General features: G+C 37.7%; 1 protein-coding gene across 1 annotated transcript in view; it reads right to left on the bottom strand.

The window, feature by feature from the left end:
• Positions 1-19,687, bottom strand: part of LOC127942346 (synaptic vesicle glycoprotein 2C-like) — a 37,748-nt gene extending 18,061 nt beyond the window's left edge. Inside the window, exons 1-2 of the mRNA XM_052538034.1 lie at positions 19,416-19,687; positions 11,150-11,895 (exon numbers count right to left, since the gene is read on the bottom strand). Of these exons, the coding sequence (XP_052393994.1) occupies positions 11,150-11,726 (577 nt within the window). The 5' untranslated portion in view covers positions 11,727-11,895; positions 19,416-19,687. The remainder of the gene's footprint in view (positions 1-11,149; positions 11,896-19,415) is intronic.
• Between the last annotated feature and the right edge of the window lie 2,897 nt (positions 19,688-22,584).

Genomic DNA, 22,584 nt, shown 5'->3' with positions numbered 1-22,584 from the left:
CACACACATACACAAACTTACACACGCGCACAACCACACACACACACACGCACACACACACACACACAAACGCACATAACACACACACATAACACACACACAAACACACATAGCACACACACGCACACACTTACATGCACACACACACACGTACACTTACACACGCACACACACACGCACACACACACAGCACGAGTGTGAAACAGCATATACAGATTATTAAGATTATTACATATTATACTACACACACACACACACACACACACACACATCATCAAAAACTATAATTGTATCTCAGTAGTACTAAAATAACACTGGTATGTTTGTCTCCCATCATTATGTGATGAATTATAAGACAATTTGTTTGATTTACATGTTTAATGATTACATGTTTAAACTCTGATGTTTTAAAAGACATAAAAACATTAAAAGAAAAATATAAAACAACTCAAGTATTATCAGTTGTCTCGTTAAGAATAATCTTTTCAGTGTTATTTTAGTACTATTTATTTTTTATTCCTATTATTTATGACTAATCTTATTTATTATTATTAATTAGCTTTTATTTGTGTACTTTTATTTAAAAAAAAATTTGTTGTGATTTTGTAAAAAAATTTTTTAAGGTTCTTTAAGTTTTCATCTAATATTCATATTTATATGTTATTTATTAATTAATATGTGCTTGTTTTGCTGTTTTTTTTTTTATCTATTTAGCTTTCATTTATTTTTAATTTGAGTAATTAAACTTACTTATTTCAGTCCATTCCTGTTTTTTAAGTTTTTAAAGTTTAAGTTTATCCATCTAATACTTGTATTTTATTTTATTTCAGGCTCGTTTCAAATAGACCATGATGCTATTTAATAGTTTTAGTTAACGATAACAAAACTGGTTTTGTCTCAGATGTTTCTCGTCCAGATGGTTTGGAGAAATAAAAACACACAAAAGTGAGACAGTACAGTAAAAGTACAGTAAATGTTGTTGATATCTCACGAGAGATAACTGGGTATTTTTCTCATCTCCCACAGCAAGTGTCCATTTGGTCTATGCTTTGTTTAAGCATAAACACAAAAATATTATAATAAGTTGTAAAATATATATATTTTATTTTTTTTAATTTAGTGTCTCTCTTTTGTGTTTGGCAGAAAAAAGAAAGTCATACTGGTTTTGAGCGACATGAGGGAGAGAAAATGATGACTCAACTTTTATTTTCAGGTAAACTGTCCCTTTAAGAGGAAAGCTTAGCTAAAAGATTAGCTCATATGATCTAATCAAGCTTATTTTGTTTAAACCCTGATGACCTACACAGTTACTCAAGATGAGCAATGTCTCAACAGAAATAATAATAGGAGTATTTCATTGTTCCCTTTGTGAGATGTATTCAGTCCAGAAAACACACACACACACATAAATCCAACGTAATAAATCCAGTCCTGTCCGCTCACTCAAGATATGGTAATAAATCCCTGATTTATGTGCTGGTGTGTAAGTGAAGCCCAGCTCAACCGGTGGAAACCCCAAACCTCATCTCTTTCTGTGTGTTTGGTGTTCTCTCTGAGAGTGTGTGTTATCTTTGTGTGCAGACGGATGGGACGGGAACCGCGCTCATCTATTACTGTCTGACAGAACTGAATACTGCGACTCGCTAACGCTAGCACAGACCTTTACACCACCATCAGCAAAAGAGCTGCTTTCAGAGACACTCATCCACAGTATTACAGTCTAGTGAACACACACACACATGTTTTTTTTGTGTAAAGTGTGTTCATCCCATAGGCATAATGGTTTTTATACTGTACAAACTGTATATTCTGTCGCCCTACACGAACTCTGTCATCATACAGAGTTTTGTCCTGATATGTCACAAACACAAGAGCACACACAATACACAATAATAAATTAATATTATAAATACAGATTTATCAATTTAGAACATATTTCTCTGGCCTGAATTTGAATTCTCTCTCTGATTAAAAAAAAATTCTGTTCTATATTTTGTATATTTTGATTAGGTTTGTAGCAATAGCCAAAAAAACATTGTATGGGTCAAAATTATCGATTTGTCTTTTATGCCCAAAATCATTAGAACATAAAGAACGTAAAGATCCCGTTCCATGCAGATATTTTGAATATTTCCTACCATATACATATCAAAACTTATTTTTTGATTAGTGATATGCTTTACTGAGAACTTCATTTGAACAACTTTAAAGATGATTTTCTCAATATTTCGATTTGTTTTTTTTTTTTTGCTCCCTCAGATTTTAGATTTTTAAATAGTCGTATCTCAGACAAATATTGTCCTCCTAACAAACCATCTATCAATGGAAAGATGATTTATACAGCTTTCAGAGTTTATTTTTTTTAATATATAAATCTTATTTCCATTGATGAATAGTTTGTTAGGATCGGACAATATTTGGCCGAGATACAACTATTTGAAAATCTAAATATTGAGAAAATCATCTTTAAATTTGTCCAAATGAATTCTTAGCAATGTATATTACTAATCAAAATTTAAGATATATTTACAGTAGGAAATTTACCAAGTTTCTTCATGGAACATGATCTTTACTTAATATCCTAATGATTTTTGGCATTATTATTATTATTTTTTTTTTTTTTGACCCATACAATGTTTTTTTGACTATTGCTACAAATATACCCCAGAGACTTCAGACTGTGCTCTAGGGTCACAAATGCAAAAATATGCGGCTTTAGCTTATTAAATATGCTTTTTTTTGTAATATCATACACAGAATGTTCCTAAATGGTGCAGAAATCACTCAAAATCTATTTTTCCTGTCTTCCCCTCTTTCGCTGCGTAATCTTTCCTCTCATGTGTGATTGTGCAAGTGAATTGAATCTTCATGTCAAAGCTCTTGTTTTTAATTTCCCTGCATTCAGCGAGAGTAATGAGCTTTCCTTTTCTCTGGTTCTCTCTCTCGGAGAATCGTCTGTGATTCCCCTGATCCTGTCAGAAAATCCCTGCGGAAACCTACGCGAGCGACAGCCGGAGCGAGACGGACAACTCCAGACACGGGAATATGGAAAACAGGGACTGGAGAATGAGTCGTGATAAGGTCAACGTGTGTTTAATGGGAAAGATTCATAACCAAATATGGTCTGATTGGCTCGACCAATCAGAGTGCAGGACAGGACGAGTGTGGGCGGGACGAACATCCTGTATGTTTTAATTACAGAAGCTCTGGACAGATAAAGACTAATCAAGCATGATTACACACGCAGATATTTGTTTTTCAGGTCTGATCTGTAGGTCGACGCTATATATATATATAATGTGAAATATTATTACAATTTAAAATAGCAGTTTTCTATGTGAATATCAGTTAAAATGTTATTTATTTCTGTGATGCTCCGCTGTATTTTCAGCATCATTCCTCCAGTCTTCAGTGTCACATGATCTTCAGAAATCAGAAAAATATGCTGATTTTCTGCTCAAGAAACATTTCTGATTATTATCAGCGTTGAAAACAGTTGTGTTGCTTCATATGTTTTGTGGAAACCTTGATAGATTTTATTTTATATGATTCTTTTACTGAATAGAAAGTTCAAAAGAACAGCATTTATTTAAAACCAATAATTTGTAACCTTATGATCATTATTCATTTATAACTGTTTTGCTGAAAACAGTTGTGCTGCTGAATATTTTCGTGGAAACCTTTATTTTTACAGGATTCTTTGACGAATAGAAAGGTCAAAAGAATAGTTTAATTTGAAATATAAATCTTCTAGCATTATAAATATCTTTACTGTCACTTTTGATGAATTTAATGCATTCTTGCTGAATGAAAGTATCAATTTCTTGAATTTAATATATATATAATATATTTATACTGTACACACACACAAATCTGCTTGATGAGTACAACATCTGATGTTGCTGAGACTGCAGTATGAGAGAGAGAGAGAGAGAGAGAGAGAGAGCAGTAAAGCGTGAAATCAGAAAGTGTCAGGCTTATTACGGACGCCTCTCAGGGGTCCTTTCAGCAAAAGAGCGTCTCACCTCTCAGAGTTCATTCTGCTCATCTCTCCATCACTCCATCCTCTCTATCTATCCAACACACCAGCTAAATCACCCACATCACATGTGCTGCATCCTTCTCTCTTTCAGTCGTTCTCTCTGTATGCATATATGTCTTAACCCTCAGGGCTCTTCTGTTATTTCTAATTGAAAAATTTAAGTTCTTTTTTTTATTTTTTTTACTTTATTTGAATGGTACGAAACCTGGTGGGTAACCAAGATTTTGGCACTTGTTATGCGAACACACACACACACACACACACACACATTAACATGGTTCTGGGGAAAAAGACACTTGCATTGTTCAGAGTCAATGCATTTGAAATGAACAGGTAATGAACTTCATCTAGTGGAAATGTTTGCTACTGCACCCAAACAAAATCTGACTGAATTTATTTGTGATGTCAACCTCAAATTTGGAACACAGCTTGTTTAGATTTATGGCTTTGATTTTATTGCAGTTTTAGAGTAAAACATGGTGTGGAGAATATATAACATTTATTTATCTATTTATTTATTGATGTATCATTTGTTTATGATAATAAACTTCTATAAATTGAATTTCACTTCAGCATTAAACCCTTACGAAAATTAACCATGGTTTTATATAAAAAAACACAAAAAACATAGTTAAACCATTGTTTAACCATGCTATTTGCAATTAAATAGTAATCGATATGCCCAAATAAACATGGTTACTACACATTAACTATAATAAAATCATGGTTCATTTTCTTGAGGGATACTCCAGACCATACTTTGGTCCAAAGCCATTAAAGATTTAAATTCAGTTTCTAAACAAATTTTATTTTCAGGCTCGAAAAGTGTTAAACAAGTAATAAATGGATCATAACTATAATTTAGTACCATAAAATCAATACAAAATACAAAATTTGATATGAAAAAAAATTATCAAACTAAACTATTGAATTTTTAAAAAATGTTAAAAAAAATGGTAATGTTTGACCACCACCCAAACAGCACAGAGGGTTAATAAAAGTCTGCATGATCTCTTCACAGATTATGTAACATGTTCATTCGAAGGCATCTGTGATTGACAGCTCTCTTTATCCAGGACTACAGAATCTCTCCATCCGCTCCGACTGCCGTCTAATGGATCGATCACAGTTATTGATCCAACCGCAGGCTAACAGAGTGTGTTTTACATGATTGTGTTAAGTTCCTGTTGCTACTGTGCATGTGTGTGTGTGTGTGTGTGTGTGTGTGTGTGTGTTTCTCAACTGTTATCGTTCCAGCGTCATTAGGAGGAAAGAGTCGTCCTGTGCGACGGGCACAAAGAGGACAGGAGGAAAAGAGCACATGATTACAGAGAGAGAGAGGGTAAATAAAGCAGCTTTACTGCAGGGGATGAAGAAAGATAAGATATAATGGAAGCTCTGTGGCCGGCGGACAAATGAATATCATCTCTCTGTGTCTGTGAGGAGTCGTTTCTGAGCCTCGCTGTTCATTACCTGCTGCTGAAGCTAGTGAGCTGCCAACACACGCTGCATACTAACTCAAACTAACCTTCAGACACGGCAAACTAAATACAGAAAACTGCACACTTATTTGAATCTGTCCTCTTTAGTTATTCACGAAACGTGTGTGTAGTTACAAATGTTTTTCACTGGAATTCGTTACAAAGAATAAAAGCATGTTGCTTTAGGATTTGACTAGCTTGTTTTTGCATCAAAGGGGAATCTTAGAAGTCAGCATCGTTTTCCTGTTAACAAGATGCTGTCTAGTTAGGGAGCTCTGTGAGATTTAAAACATGATAAAACATGCATGTCTTCAGAAGAGGAGAGTTGATCAAGACTAAGTGTGGAGTATTGATCTGCATGAAGAGGAAATCATCCTTCTGGTAGTTTATTTAATCATTATTTGATTTACAACTACGCTTACTCAAATAATTCAACATGCATGTGCATCAAACGCATGATGCCAATGAACATGCAAATGCATTATAGCATTTGATGAAATCAAGAAATGAACTCCGTCTAACAAAAACCTTCAGACATGATGCAACAGGTTTTCAGAGACGAGCAGTGGTGGACAGTAACGGAGTAGCTTTACTTCGTTACTGTACTTAAGTACATTTTTCAAGTATCTGTACTTTACTGGAGTAGTTTTATTTTGAGTAACTTTTACTTTTACTTCACTACATTCCAAAGCATAAGATCGTAGCCTACTTTTTACTTCACTACATTTCATAAAACATATCGTTACTCCCTATAATATATCACGTGCTCCGACACTCAGAAGCGGTGTCTGATTCATCATGAACGAACTGAGTCTTTTCAAAATAAACTTTAATCGGATCGCGAATCGCACCAAACGATTCGTTTACGAATTAGAATGATCCGATTGCAGCTGTTCTGGAGTCGACCACTCACTGATTCAAATGAACCGTTTAGTGCGAGTCAGTAAGAACAGGCAGATCTTGTGAGCGTGCGTGCGTCTGATGTTGCTAAAAGTAAGTTATTAATGTCGAAATTTAGGATTAATTATTGTAACTGAAAATCATATTTAGGTCAAAATTGTCAGTTGTTTGGGAACTAAATCCGCTGTAAAGAGTGATCTGTTTAAGCCCACTGAAATGCAGACACATCAATCAGCGTCTCTGTGTTTTAGGTTAAAAAATAAAATAAAATAACCTTAAACTAACACAGATTAAATAAAATAACTCATGCATGTCCAAATTCCCCGCTACCGTAATATTAACCGTTTTATTAAAATGCTACCATGACATCTGTTTTTATATTGTGTATTAACAGTAACGTTAAACATATGTATATTGTTTGGATTATAGACGAGTAACGTTAGACAGACATGAATGTTTATTCATAACAGTACTGAAAATAAGTAAATATTGTAGCTGATGCTAAATGTCTAGCTAACAAGCTTGCTGGTGCTAACTTGAGGTAATTTTTATAAATAAGGATGTGATGTTCAGAACATAACTAGTAATTATCAAAGAGGGGAAGAGATGCACCCCGTTTGGCCAGGGGTGTTTTTACACAACAGACAAGGTTTGAGAAGGAAAAAATCATTATGAAAATATAATTATATTTTCCTTAAAATGTTCTTCCTAACTTCAGGCCTTATTATCATGTCATATATAACTGTGATGTTCTGTAAAACCACAAACTTTAAAACACTTTCACAGATCACAGATTCCAAAATAATATTTGGTAGCACAACTATTAATAGTTCTAATAATAAATCATCATATTTTCATGATTTCTAAAGATCATGTGACACTGAAGCCTGAAGGAATGATGCTCAAAATACAGCTGCACATCAAGGAAATAGATTATATTTTAAAGGATATTAAAATAGAAACCATTATTTTATTTTATTTTGATAATTTAGAATTATTACTGAAATACAACCTTTTTTTGTTTCAAACAGTTCAATGAACAATAATAAATGAAGTACCTGGAGCTGACAATGAAGTAAATGTATAATAATTAGCAAAGATGATTAATTTAGCACTGTAAACGCGCGTGTGAGGGGCGGAGACGCGCCGCAGAGCGTCAGACGCGCGTGAGGACCAAACAGAGAACGGTAGGAAACTTCACTCCTCTTATTATTTCTCTTTTACTATAGCGATTTATTTTTAGACACGTGATCTGAGTCTTTCATAGATTTGTAGAGTTATTAGAGTATAGAGTTATTAGAGAAATTGATAAAAAAAAATTTTTACATTCTTTGGTCGAAGTTTTCAGATCGGCAATTCGGAGGTGTGCGCGACTCTGTTGATTCAGATCGGGACTTCGGAGCCTGTTCGCGACTCGGTTGATTCAGACCGGCACTTCGGAGCCTGTTCGCGACTCGGTTGATTCAGATCGGCACTTCGGAGCCTGTTCGCGACTCGGTTGATTCAGATCGGCACTTCGGAACCTGTTCGCGACTCGGTTGATTCAGATCGGCACTTCGGAGCCTGTTCGCGACTCGGTTGATTCAGATCGGCACTTCGGAGCCTGTTCGCGACTCGGTAGATTCAGATCGCCACTTCGGAGCATGTTTGAGATTTTTTTAAATTCAGATCTAGACATCGAAGCAGGAAGTGTTTGTCAAACAGTTAATTGGTGATAAATTAATATTTGACTTGAGGCTTTTTTTAACCTGTCTATGTACATGGACCCACACACAAAGGTGGACACACTCTAGACTTAATCATCAGTAGAGCTCTAAACTTTTCATCCATTGTTATTAAGGACGTTATTCATAACCGTACTGAAAATAAGTAAATATTGTTAGCTGATGCTAACTGTCTAGCTAACAAGCTTGCTGGTGCTAACTTGAGGTCATTTTTATAAATAATGTCCAAATATTTTTATTCAACCACCTATATATATATATATATATATATATATAACATCTGGGGAGAAAAGACATGAAACATGGTTACTACAGTAATTATCAAAGAGGGGAAGAGGCACCCCATTTGGCCAGGGGTGTTTTTACACCCCAGACAAGGTTTGAGAAGGAAAAAAATCATTATGAAAATATAATTATATTTTCCTTAAAATCTTCAGGCCTTATCATATATAACTGTGATGTTCTGTAAAACAACAAACTTTAAAACACTTTGTTCTTACTGGTGAAGATCAGATGGTCATCTCTGTTTTCTCTCAGGTTCATCACAGTGTAAGCTTCACAGTGAACATTACTCTCGTCAGCGTAGTCCATATCAACAACAAAAATATATCTTGACTCCATATAGTGGTTATTTTGGAAAAAATCCCAGGTATTTTGAGCAGTAGGATTATAAAAATAAAAATAAAAAAATGTGCTAATATAAAATAAAATTAGCCTGTATAAAATTGCAAACATCTATCTTTCAGTACTTTTTTACTTAAGTACATAAAAAATTTAGTACTTTTGTACTTTCACTTGAGTAAAATTGAAAAAGGAGTACTTTTAATTTTACTGGAGTAATATTTTATTATACGTATCTGTACTTTTACTCAAGTACTTGATTTGTGTACTTCGTCCAACACTGGAGACGAGTCATTTTTCTGTGCTCGCTAAAATGATAAAATGCTGCAAGATGCAACACAATTACAGCCAATCACTATATAATGAATGACAGCAGCTGCTGCTGATGCAATGAAGCGGTTTTCATTTGATAAAAACTATTGCCATGTCACATATACACAGAAACGCAAACATCGTCATGGAAAATCGTCATTTTAAGTAATTAAATATATTAACATTGTACAGAAGAATTTACTTCTCAAAGGAAGTAATAATAATATTTTTTGTTTATGTTTTAGTTTTAATTTTGTTAAAGTTTCAATTTAATTATATTTTAAAATAATGATTGAATAATATTTTATGCTTTCATGTTATTACACCTGGTAATATATTTGTATTAAATCTTTAATCCAGAAAAAAAATAAAAAAATAAATCAAAGGGCCCAAAGTTTTACCAATTCAATTGATTAGACACTCTTGGATATTAAAATGCAATTAAACCATAATTGAATCCAGAAAACCTGATTTGTTAAAAAATAAAAATAATTTAAATTAACTGAATTTTACTAGGCCCTAAAACGATATTTAAAACTTTTCATAAATTGTATGTTTCATGAATTCAGCTAATAAGATATGCTTTCTAAATACTAAAATCGAATGTTACTATTAAAATGTCCCTTAAAGCAAAAACCAAATCAGAAAAAAAAAACAGAATGTGGGGGAAAATACTGTATATCCAAAATGTGGAGACTACCTAAGCAACTTATTATTGCATATACTTCTTAAATGATTATAATAAACTGCCAAGTAATTAATATACAGTAGATGCTAAACATGACAGTGTTCTGTCTAAACATCTAAAAAACACATGGAAAACATCAGCTCTTTAATTTGGTTTATGTTTTATGTATGCACGTACATGAATAGCATATAATAGGTAAATATAAACTTATATAACAGAAAGAGTGAAGGAAATACACACACACACACACACACACACACTCCAGTTCCTCTTAAATAAGCTCAAATCTGCCCAGCCCAAAAAATGTGCTGCACGACCTGCTGCCGAAACATTAAACTCATCCAGACCCAGAGAGATCATTAAACAATACAACAGCAGTCTCTACCCACACACACACACACACACACACACACACAGAGAACCATGAAACAAGCACGACACAGGACGGTATCACTGGCAAACACCACCCAACCACCAACATTACACACCAAACACAAGCCCTCACACACACACACACACACACACACAAGGGAAAAAACCTCCATTACATCAAAGGGTGGAAAAAAGCAGCTTGTGGTCTTTAAAGCGTGTGAGTACAGACAGAAATGTGTTGGAACAAAGACAGAGATGATTAATATAGGCTCAGCTCCAGAATCCATCCCACAGCCTGCGGTTTAAGACAGCAGAGGTGCTTCAGCTGAATCTCTAACACTGGATACTTCATGTGTGCTTTCATATCTAAATAGTGAGATAAAGTACACTGGTCACATTTAGAATTTTCTCTACAGTTCAAAAGTTTGTGGCTGGTCGATTTTCTTCTGTTCACCAAGGCTGCATTTATTTGAAAAATAAAGTTTTTTTTTTTTTATAAATTATTACAATTTCATTTTTTTTTTCTTATTTGAATATATTTTAAAATGAAATTTATTTATGTGATTTAAAGATGAAATTTCAGCATCATTCCTCCAGTCTTCAGTGTCACTTGATTCTTCAGAAATCATTCTTATAAAGCTACTGATTTACCGATCAAGGATCAAGAAACATTTCTGATTATTATCAATGTTGAACACAGTTGTGCTGCTTCATATTTTTTTGGAAACGTTTTTTTTTTTTTTATTCCATTTTTGCCTATAATTTCTAGCTAGAAATTTCAGCAAATATTGTAGATTGACTGGATGCATAATATATATAGATGTTAAAATTATTCATTTTAAATATTGAAAATAAAAAATACTGTTTGATTGCACTGACAACCTTTTACCAGATCATAATGCATTGTGTTTTCTCGTGCTTGATGCTTTGGCTTTTTTTTCAAACTACTTCCAAACTTCATGAAAGTAGTATTTTATTTGTTTGTTTGTGCTATTCTTTCATCACTCACCCAGCCATCCAGCTCCAGAGTTGGGCACACACATGTCCGTCTCAGCACTGGGCAGCACAAAGCCCACCACGAACACCTCCACCCCGTCAGACATGAGCGCCAGGCCCAACACGAAGAACAGCTGCCACTGGAAGCGTCCGTGTCCACACTCCTGGATGATGAGCTCGTACTGCTGCGCCAGCTCCTCTTCATCCGCCTCTCTCTCCTTCTCCAGCTCACGCTTGTCCTTCATTCCATCCGTCAACAGCTGGCCAATCGCCACCTGGCCACGCCCATCCGTAGCCCCGCCCCCTGCAGGCACGCCCTGGTACTCGCCCTCGTATATTTCATCCTCGTCGTCGTGGCCCTCTGTGGCATCGCTGGATCCCTCGTCATCCTCTCGCTGAGCCTGGCCGTCCTGGTAACAGTCTTCATCGGCGTCCTCATTTTCAAAGCGGTTGTAGCTGCGGCTGCTGTATTCGTTCGAAGCGCGGTCCACCACTTTGCTGACCTTCTTGGCGGCGTGGCGTTTGGCCTCCTTGGCGATGTCACGAGCGCCTTTGACCAGAGACGTCCTGTCTCTGTAGGGGTCCTCCATCTGGGCAGAGTTCAGCTGTTTGGCAGCAGAAGTGGATTCCAGCAGTCAGGAATCAAACGTGAGTTTCGGGGAACGAGATCAGAGTCGAGGGGTCTGGAGAAAGAAAGGAGAGTGTGATGTATGTGGTTCCTTCTGACAGACAGCTTCATTCACTCAGAGCAGAAGGGAACTATGGAGAGAAGAAACAGAGTCATATTTTAATTCTCTCTTCTCTCGAGAGAAAGACAGAGAATTTTTACTATATACTTTATACATTTTATTATATATATATAATGTGACGAGTCAGCTGCCTCCTCCCTGATTGTCACCGGCACCCCGTCCTAAATCGCCGCCCTTCACCAGGCTCCCGACTGGAGTGGGTGTGTGAGAGGAGGGGCGCTGGACGAGTCAGGGCTGGCGGCGTGTGATGGGGCACACCTGAAGGAAGTGGAGCCTCATTACCGCCGCTGTTTAAAAGCCCAACGCGCCTCTCCTCGGGAGACCGGTCTCTTCCCCGTGCATGCACACTGGTGTCCTCGTGGGTCCAGGAAGGGTGCGTTGAGGGACTCCCGCGCCACCAAGACGTGAGCTGCCGGACCCGCGATCCGGATGGGAACCGCACCCGTATACACGGCCGACGGGCCAGGATGCCGGGCCGTCCATCCCCTACCAGCGCCGCGGCCGACGAGAGAGATGTGGCCGCTAGAGGAAGCCGCCGCCCCTCGCGCCCCGGACCAAGGAGGGGAGCGCGTGCGGCCGCCGGACTCCGCCCCTTACCTGGACCCTTCCTTGATGAACACTGCCCGACCTACACAAACCCCGCAGCACGACGAGGACACCAGATTCCCTGTTATTTTGGACACTTTCCCCCTTTGGCCACTTTTATTCCCTGTGTTTTATTATTTCTGTTAATAAAAGCCTCTCCGAGGCCTGACGCCACGCCCACTGTGTCTGTCTTGTGCTCCTCCCGTGACACTGGTGGAGAATGCGGGCAGGCGGAGCCTAGACAGCGCAGTTGGGAAACGTCTGGTGACGTCACTCCCTCTCGCTTGCAAACGTTCGTGAGAACCCAGACTGGGACGGAGGAAAACTGGGGACAGCCTCCCAGCCACACAAGGGGTAAGTGACTTTGCCATTGTCATTTTACCCTGTGGTTGGTTGAGGCTGTCACTAAAACCCGGTTTCTCTGTCCCTGTTCTGGTGCGCTGCGAGAGGGAGGACCGCCCGGAGAGGAAGCCCCGCCCACTCCGACCGTTTGGAGCCTGGTTGAGGATGGTAGCACTCCCGTGTGGGTGGCGCCCTGGGGACGGGGATGTCGCTTGGGAGGGGGAATGTGACGAGTCAGCTGCCTCCTCCCTGATTGTCACCGGCACCCCGTCCTAAATCGCCGCCCTTCACCAGGCTCCCGACTGGAGTGGGTGTGTGAGAGGAGGGGCGCTGGACGAGTCAGGGCTGGCGGCGTGTGATGGGGCACACCTGAAGGAAGTGGAGCCTCATTACCGCCGCTGTTTAAAAGCCCAACGCGCCTCTCCTCGGGAGACCGGTCTCTTCCCCGTGCATGCACACTGGTGTCCTCGTGGGTCCAGGAAGGGTGCGTTGAGGGACTCCCGCGCCACCAAGACGTGAGCTGCCGGACCCGCGATCCGGATGGGAACCGCACCCGTATACACGGCCGACGGGCCAGGATGCCGGGCCGTCCATCCCCTACCAGCGCCGCGGCCGACGAGAGAGATGTGGCCGCTAGAGGAAGCCGCCGCCCCTCGCGCCCCGGACCAAGGAGGGGAGCGCGTGCGGCCGCCGGACTCCGCCCCTTACCTGGACCCTTCCTTGATGAACACTGCCCGACCTACACAAACCCCGCAGCACGACGAGGACACCAGATTCCCTGTTATTTTGGACACTTTCCCCCTTTGGCCACTTTTATTCCCTTTGTTTTATGATTTCTGTTAATAAAAGCCTCTCCGAGGCCTGACGCCACGCCCACTGTGTCTGTCTTGTGCTCCTCCCGTGACAATATATATATATATATATATATATATATATATATATATATATATATATATAAAATAAAAAATGAAGTACAAAAGTTACTATTCTAAAAAAATATCTAAATCAATATAAATAATAAATTTATTTTAAACTAAATAAAAATTTACCAAATTAAAAGTAAATAAATTACTTTTATTGTATATACAGCTAAATAAAAATAATAAATAAAATAATTTAACCAAACATAATATCGAATTAAAATTATGAATAATAATAATATAATAATATAATATGAATAATTATAATAATATAATATAATCATCAATTTCAGTCTACTTCAGATCTGAATTAGTTAGGTATTTTTGGTTTTAACTGAATAGCTGTAATTGAAAAAGTGAAAGCGTTGCAGATCTCAGGTGTTCATGTGCCCTGCAGAAACACAGGAGAGCCATAAATCAGGCACGGAGAGCCCAGTTTAACTGCATTCACACTGTTCACCTCCACAGGAAGAGATGTGGACATTACCAGGACAGAGTCATGATAAAGAATAATGAAGAAGAAGAGACCTCCGCACGCAGACATTACAGGACACTGACACTTCACACACACATATGTGCATCTCTGAAGAATGAACACAGAAGATCTCCTCACATCTGAAAAATAAACACACACTCGCTTTCTCTGACCCCAGTAAACTCAGTGAATCTCTTTGACACATACCAGATATTCCTGAGAATGAGAAAACCAGAAAATATAACAGAGAATATTCCATCTGTGATGAAGAAGTCCACAACTATTCAATTCAGTTCCACAGTAAAGAGCATCAATACCTCAGTCCTTCCACTCCAAACACTTCCAGATGTTTGGTGCATCACACAGAGGTTCTATTCTATTCTATTCTACTCTACTCTCTTCTACTCTATTCTACTCTACTCTATTCTACTCTACTCTATTCTACTCTACTCTAATCTAATCTATTGTACTCTACTCTACTCTATTCTACTCTACTCTACTCTATTCTATTCTACTCTACTCTAATCTAATCTATTGTACTCTACTCTACTCTATTCTACTCTACTCTATTCTATTCTACTCTACTCTATTCTACTCTACTCTATTATATTCTATTCTACTCTATTCTACTCTACTCTACTCTATTCTACTCTACTCTACTCTACCCTATTCTATTCTACTCTATTCTACTCTACTCTACTCTACTCTACTCTATTCTACTCTATTCTACTCTATTCTACTCTACTCTATTCTATTATACTCTACTCTACTCTATTCTATTCTACTCTATTCTATTCTACTCTACTCTACTCTACTCTATTCTATTCTATTCTACTCTATTCTATTATACTCTACTCTACTCTATTCTATTATACTCTATTCTACTCTACTCTATTCTATTATACTCTACTCTACTCTATTCTACTCTACTCTATTCTACTCTACTCTACTCTACTCTACTCTATTCTATTCTATTATACTCTACTCTACTCTATTCTATTATACTCTACTCTGCTCTACTCTATTCTACTCTACTCTACTCTATTCTATTCTACTCTACTCTATTCTATTCTATTATACTCTACTCTACTCTATTCTATTATACTCTACTCTACTCTATTCTACTCCATTCTACTCTACTCTACTCTATTCTATTCTATTCTACTCTACTCTACTCTACTCTACTCTACTCTACTCTACTCTATTCTAGCTCCAGAAAGAACTTTTTTTAAAATTTTGCTGTTTTAGTCCCTGAAACCAAAACAGATTAAAACATTAAGAAACATTTATTTATGTATAATATAAATACAATTAAAAAACAATTTCAAATTAAAAATGAATCTCATTCTGATTTTGATTATTAAAAAAATGTGATTCGTCAGCGATTAATTTATTTTTAATAAGTTCACAGACTGTAAATGCATGGAAAGGTTTTTGCTGTGAAAAAGCATAAACTCGATTATAATATTCAGCATTGTCATTTATTAAAACTGATTTAAAATATCAAATTGCATGGTTTGGGAACACATGAAGACATAAAACAACAAATAAATCAAATTAACTGAATCTCAGAAATGAGTCGGTCTTGTGTATGGCCTATTTTCCTGAAAAATCAGCGAAATCTGTCCAGATTCGGCTGAAACCAAACGAATGATTCTCTAACAGTCGTGTTTCACGAGCCGCTGATGCTGTCGGAGAACCCTCATTAATCACGGAGGGGAACACGCACGCTTTCTCTCTCACACCCTGTACAGTATACACTTAACATGAAATACTGTAAGAAGACATGACGTGATAGACTTGACCCGTAACACGTAACAACTGATCAATCAATCAATCACAAATCTGGGCAAATGAATGCAGCATTTTCTTTAAAATTATAAAAAAATAAAAAAATAAAACTTGCTTTCCCTCAAAACGACATGTCCGGAACACTGCGGCAAAACCCAGACCTAAAACCAGCAAAGCATGGCATCATTTCCTCTTAGACCAAATAAAGGCAGTCCCTGACGTAACGATGACATCATTCGAGGGCTGATGTAATCAATGCGACACCCGTTTTTCTGCATTAACCCCAATCTGAGCGCGGTCGGGGGGTGAACTCGTGGGACGCTGCAGCATCAGCCATAAGCCGAAAGGTTTGACCCCTCCACAAACAGGTAACTGCACTCAATACGTGTAACATCAGGACACACACACACACCTTCAACACTTAACGACTAGTGTTTGTTGATGTGTTGGAGGGAGTAATTATAAAGTTGCATGAAGAAGGTCGTGCTGTATTCCACTGTCCCTGGATCACCTTGCAGAAAACAGATCTGTGGTTCATAAAACTCGGTGGTTTGGTAAAAAAAACACTAAACTTCTTACACAACTGAAGACTGCACACACACACACACACACACACACACACACACACACACACACACGTGTATCCTGCAGTAATGTAATGATGGATAGCTGAAGGCTTCACTGGTCACTGGGACTCTCCAGCAAGGCAGCGGAGTGTGTGTGTGTGTGTGTGTGTGTGTGTGTGTGTCTAATGTAGACAGATTCCTACAGTTTGATCTATTACCTATAAAGTAAAAACTATAGGCTTGAAATACAATATATATATATATATATATCACACAGCGGGTTACAGGGTACTGTGTGTAAAATGAATGTCTGTGCTTTTCCTGTCAGTGGCTCAGACTACAGGTCAAAGGTCACAGCTCTGTGTGCTGAGGGACTCTTTGTCTGATCCCCTCCACTGATCAGCTGACACATTCATACACGAGAGAGAGAGAGAGAGAGAGAGAGACAGAGAGAGAGAGACACAGAGAGAGAGAGACACAGAGAGAGAGAGAGAGCATCAATACACCACACCTGTGCATAACCTGGAAAAGCTATCTAAATTAAAAGACCAATTGATTATATACTGTTTTAAGCTTACATGTGTGTGTGTGTGTGTGTGTGTGTGTGTGTGTGCTTATTATATTATGTATAATGTATGATTTGATTTTATTAAACAAATTACTATATATTATTTTGTATTTTTATATAAATATGAATAAATAATAATAATAATAATAATAAATATATATAAAACTATTAGATTAAAAGTCTATTAAATATAATAAAATGTAATATTTCCGAAAGCACAAAAGCTTCACCTCAGTGGGATATATTTGACTTAAAATATATGTGGTTCACCTGAATAAAAGTGAATCATTCTTCTCATAAAAATGTTAAATGTCAAAGGAGCAGTCCAAGCAAACACACAGTCTAATGCAGATGTGCAGGTTAAAACTGGTCAACACAGTGAGATTTCAACTAAAACCGCTTATAAAAGGTGAAGTGAAGGTATCAGATGGTAATACTTGGGTATTATGAGAACAACTGTGGTACTGAATCATTGCCACACATTATACTTACAATACAATACAGTTCACCCAAAGGATACATTGATACCACGATGTGCAAAAAAGAAAGAGAGAAGTAAGTCTATCCAAAAAGCTACTTATTACTGTAGTAAAGCTACATTTCCAGTTACAGGACAACACTGTAGTTGTGTATTCAGCGCATCTCTCTTTCTCTCAGGCAGGTTGTTTCACGCACCGCAGCTTTCACCCGTTTACTACCACTTGGCAAAAAAGTCATTGGCCTGCACGTGAATCGCCAGCAAACCGGGAAAAGGCATCAATCACCGTCCGGCTCTGACGCAAGCTGCGCCCCGTAATGAGATTTGGCCTGTCTTGACATTGTGCATGGGAATCAATCGCCATCCCTCTCCGTTTTATCTTTCCGTCACACACACACATGCACCTCCATGACTCATTTTCAGGTGGATTTCTGTCATCTTGTGACAGTCACACAAATTTTGCTCTGTTAGGGAACAAGATCCTAAAGTGACTCTCTCTTTTTCTCTTTCTATAATCCAGGACACCACTGGGAGCCCTTGAGCAACTTAAAAAAACACACACACACACACACACACACACACACACACATTCATCATCTATAGTACTCAGAATACTTTTTTCCATGTTTACTACTTAAAGGAATATTTTAAACCAAAATCTGTCATTCGTTACTCTCTCTTAATACAAATGTATCATTTTAAAGAATATTTATCATGTAAAATGGCTTTTTTTTTTCGTCAAGCGACAAAAAAGCAGTGAACTTATCATAAAAGTGATCCATTCAAATTTATTCCATGCCTTCTCAAGTTATATGATGCTTTGCATGTGGAACAGAATCAAATCTAATCATGATTCTCTGACGTGTCAGTGACATCATGTTACATTAACCAATGCTGTTGTTTGATTCTAATGACGTCACGTGTGGTCTGTTCTGACTTCAAAAGACTCAAAAAATGAACTTTTTGAACTGATTATATGGTGTTTTGGTCCTTTTCGGAGCTTGACACACATGCATACCAATTTTGTATATATATATCAGAAAAAGATTTTCTACTTTTGTATTCCCCAGGGGGTGAAAATACAGTGTAAAAAGCTTTAAAATATTGAATATTTGCTCTTGAACAATATTTCTGCCTCTTAAATCCAAAATGAATTTATAATGGATTACAAATAACAGTTTTTTACTTTTTTGAACACATATAAATTAAGCAACGGCGCACAACCTCGTAAATTCCTGATTAAAATCTCAAATTCTATCATTTTAAATGTCCACCCTAACACAGTCCATTTTAATTTGAAAAATATCATTCACACATAATATATATGTGTTTGCATATTAATTATTACCCCTGACTTTATTACCTTTGAGCAAAATCAATATTTAAATCCGACTAAACTGACATACAAGATAACTTACAGTAATTGTTTCATGCGTTTTGCATTCTTGGCTTTTTTTAATTTTTTATTTTTTTTTATAGGCTACACACTTCAAGAGAATTTTTTTTAATCACAGATGAAACGCCATAAATATAAATCCGACTCGACACCGCTTTTAATTAGAAGCGTTTACACGGGACGCGTTCCGCTGTAATTATTAATTACACAAGCTTAAGATTTGCGTCTTTGTGTTGCATTTGTAACCTGGCGTGTTATGTTAAAAACACTTCAACTTTTTTTTTTAAATGCGTGCCGAAACCTTGCAAATGCATCAACGCGTCCGTGTGAACGTTCCCCGTATGAAGCTAAAGTTAATTTTACGTTTTAGACTCGTGCGTAAAACCTGCAGAAAAACTCAATCACTTACCGAATGTGCGCGAGTCCAGATTTCACGGGCGCGCGGCCATCTGAGCGCGTGAACGCGGATCTTCCTTTAGCGTTATTCTTTCTCTCCTCACAATGCAGCAGCGGCCGCGCTCTCTGCAGCACTTGAAGAAAAGATAAGAAGTGATGGAGAGAGAGAGAGATAGAAGGAGGGAGGGAGAGAGAGAGAGAGAGGAATCAATAGTTGTAAAGCGAGCAGCCCCGCTGAATGTAACGCGACGGGGGGCAGGGGAGCAGAATGAGCACGTTAGGATCATAGTGAGGATATTTGATGACTGTATGCGTGGATACGAAGACCACACCCACCCGTGACGCATTGCTCTTTCTCCGCGAGTCACGATTCTCTGGAGGCTCTGGGGCTTTTTCCTGCTTTTGTTGGAGTGACTCGTGTTTCGGTGTTTTTAACTTTCTGCGCTTCCCCCGACACTCATGCATCAATAAGAAAAAAACTGCGGCACTGTTGTTCTGAAGGCGACTCATCGCCAGGCAGGAGATCACGTGATCTGCTCAGACTCGCGCGGGACAGTGGGAATGGAGCTCTCCAAGGTTCTGAAGAAGAGAACACATAGAACTGCACTGGACTCGGGCACGTGCTCTCTCATACACCTGCGCTTCCGCAAGTGACGTCACTTGCAGTCTTTTTTATTTTATTTTATTTTATTTATTTTAAATTGAATCCCTCAACATTTTACAAAAGTAGCCAGGTGGTGAAGACAACATAAAGAGAACAAAATATTAATGTCGCTTCACCTAACTTCACTCTCCACTTCCTGCAACATCACTTGCAATCGACACAAATCCTGCATGTTGCCAATGGAAAAACGATTAAAACTAATCTAGTACCATAACGTACAGTGCAAGTCACCTGTAGGAGAAAAAGACAAGACCTGCATATCTAAAAAAAAAAAAAAAAATAGTTTTAATCATTTAACCACCACAGCTTATTTTCTCCATTGGCAAAACACACGATTTGTGTCCATTGCAAGTGACATTGCAGGAAGTGGAGAGTGTAGGTGTTGCTCTTTTATGTTGTCTTCACCACCTGCTTTTGTAAAATGTTGAGAGATTCAATTTAAAACAAATAAATAATAAAATAAAATGGCTAGTGATGTCACTTGTGGAAGAGCAGGTGTCTGAGAGTGCAAGGTAGAGCTGAAGCATCCAGAACAAACACCACACACCAGATTCATACACTAGAGAACTAGAGAACCCTGTAGAACCACACAGATCAGATTTGAACAGATCTTAGAATCTGAAACAGAACATCATAGATCAAAAACATACAGATCTACTGTACAAACCCTACAGAACCACAAAGTTACATTAAATATCTCTACTAAGAATCACACAGAACCACGTACATCACATTTTCACAAAATAGATCTATAAAGAACCATCCGCATCTGCACAAAACAGATCTACTCAGAACCATATAACAGAATATCGTAGATCAGATGAATATATAACAGACTCTATATGATCTTGTATAGAGTATAACCACACAGAACAGACCCAAATGCACAAGTGAATATGAAAGGAAACGTTCACGATCGCCTCCCCTCGGATCCGTGACATCAGCTGGCATCAGAAGCTCCAGAGTTTCAGCTGAAGTTCACAGCACTGAGTTCTGATGGGTTTTCAAGTCAGTGTCCATTAACATCACAAAGGCATAAAATGAAGTCGAGGAGCTTGTGTGAAATGAGTTCCTGCCTCGAGGAGGGTTTTCTGTTTTGTTTAGAGCTATAACGGTTCCCCGGAGAGCTGTTGGGAGAGAAATGCATCTCACATCCTATCCGGCCTCTCAACCCCGAACTCTATCATTCAGCTCTCCTCCTCTTGGAAGTCTTGAGAATCAAAAGAGGGATGAAGATGCAGGAAGGAAGAGTGCAGGGTTCCCTGCTCATTCTAACGGCCGCAATAAATATGCTAATGCCCTCGCATTCACATCCAACACCAGCTGTTTCCAGTTTTTCAGCTCAAATGGGCACTAATAAAGTTTCCTTCTCTCTTACCATTCAAGAAACTTTACTGGCATGGTAAAAACAGCTTTACATTGCCAAAGCTTTAGTAAAATTATATACACATGTTCAGATTAAATTTGATTTATTTCAGTGGTTGATTTAATTAAATGCTTTAACGGGATATAGTAAGATAAATAAATAAATAATAATAATAATATATATATATATATATATATATATATATATATATATATATATATATATATATATATATTAAAACCTCATAGTCATCATATTTAATTTGTAATAAATTTATCTAATTGATCATTTCAAATCTAAACTATTGCAATTATTTGTAAATAGTTAAATTAAGAAATGTATATATACACACATTGGTGATAATATATTTGTCTATCACTACATATAATGTACTGTAATACTATACATGGACATTATGTGATTTTATGGTTATTCAATAAAATCCAATAAAAAATGCAATATTGTGCTCACATGCACACACATATTTCCAGACAGCTGTAGTTTCACTGGTGACCCTGTAATTATTAGCATGCTCTCTTTGATTTGAATAACTCCGCCTCCAATCCTCTCAAGACTGTTCCTGTGAGTGTGAGAGGGCGGCATGTTGCCATGGTGATATATTGATTAGAGCAAAGGATTGTGGGACAGAAATCAGGCAATGATCCGATCATCTATAATCATCATGTGACCAAAGGTAAAACTAACAAAAACATCTTAATGGTTCAAATAAATATACATATACTGTATACACACACATAGATACAGCACTGGAGAAAGTACAAAGCTTTGTAAATAGCAACACAATGTTCTCAGATATCTCTACATCATCTTCTGGACATGTGATGTTGGTTTTAATTGATATGCAATTACGTGCATCAGTGGGCGTCTAATTTCATGCAAATAACCTGGAAAACAGGGAGCTGTTAGTAAAGTGTGTGTGTGTGTGTGTGTGTGTGTGAGAGAGAGACCCTGTTCCTGCTTACTGATAAAACTCACACCTGCAGGGTGATGATGAAGACCTTTGTAGGCGGATGGGAAGGGTGTAATTGGTGCCTGTTTAAATTCTCCACTGTCTGCCAAAGCATTCACTTCCTGCATGCAAACTTTCAGAAATGATGCTGCTCATAACTCATTAAGCAGACACAAAGACAT

This window comes from Carassius gibelio, chromosome A21, assembly GCF_023724105.1.
Source record: "Carassius gibelio isolate Cgi1373 ecotype wild population from Czech Republic chromosome A21, carGib1.2-hapl.c, whole genome shotgun sequence".
NCBI lineage: Eukaryota > Metazoa > Chordata > Actinopteri > Cypriniformes > Cyprinidae > Carassius > Carassius gibelio.
Note: the sequence above shows the minus strand (reverse complement) of the source record. Positions and strands in the feature narration are given on the sequence as shown.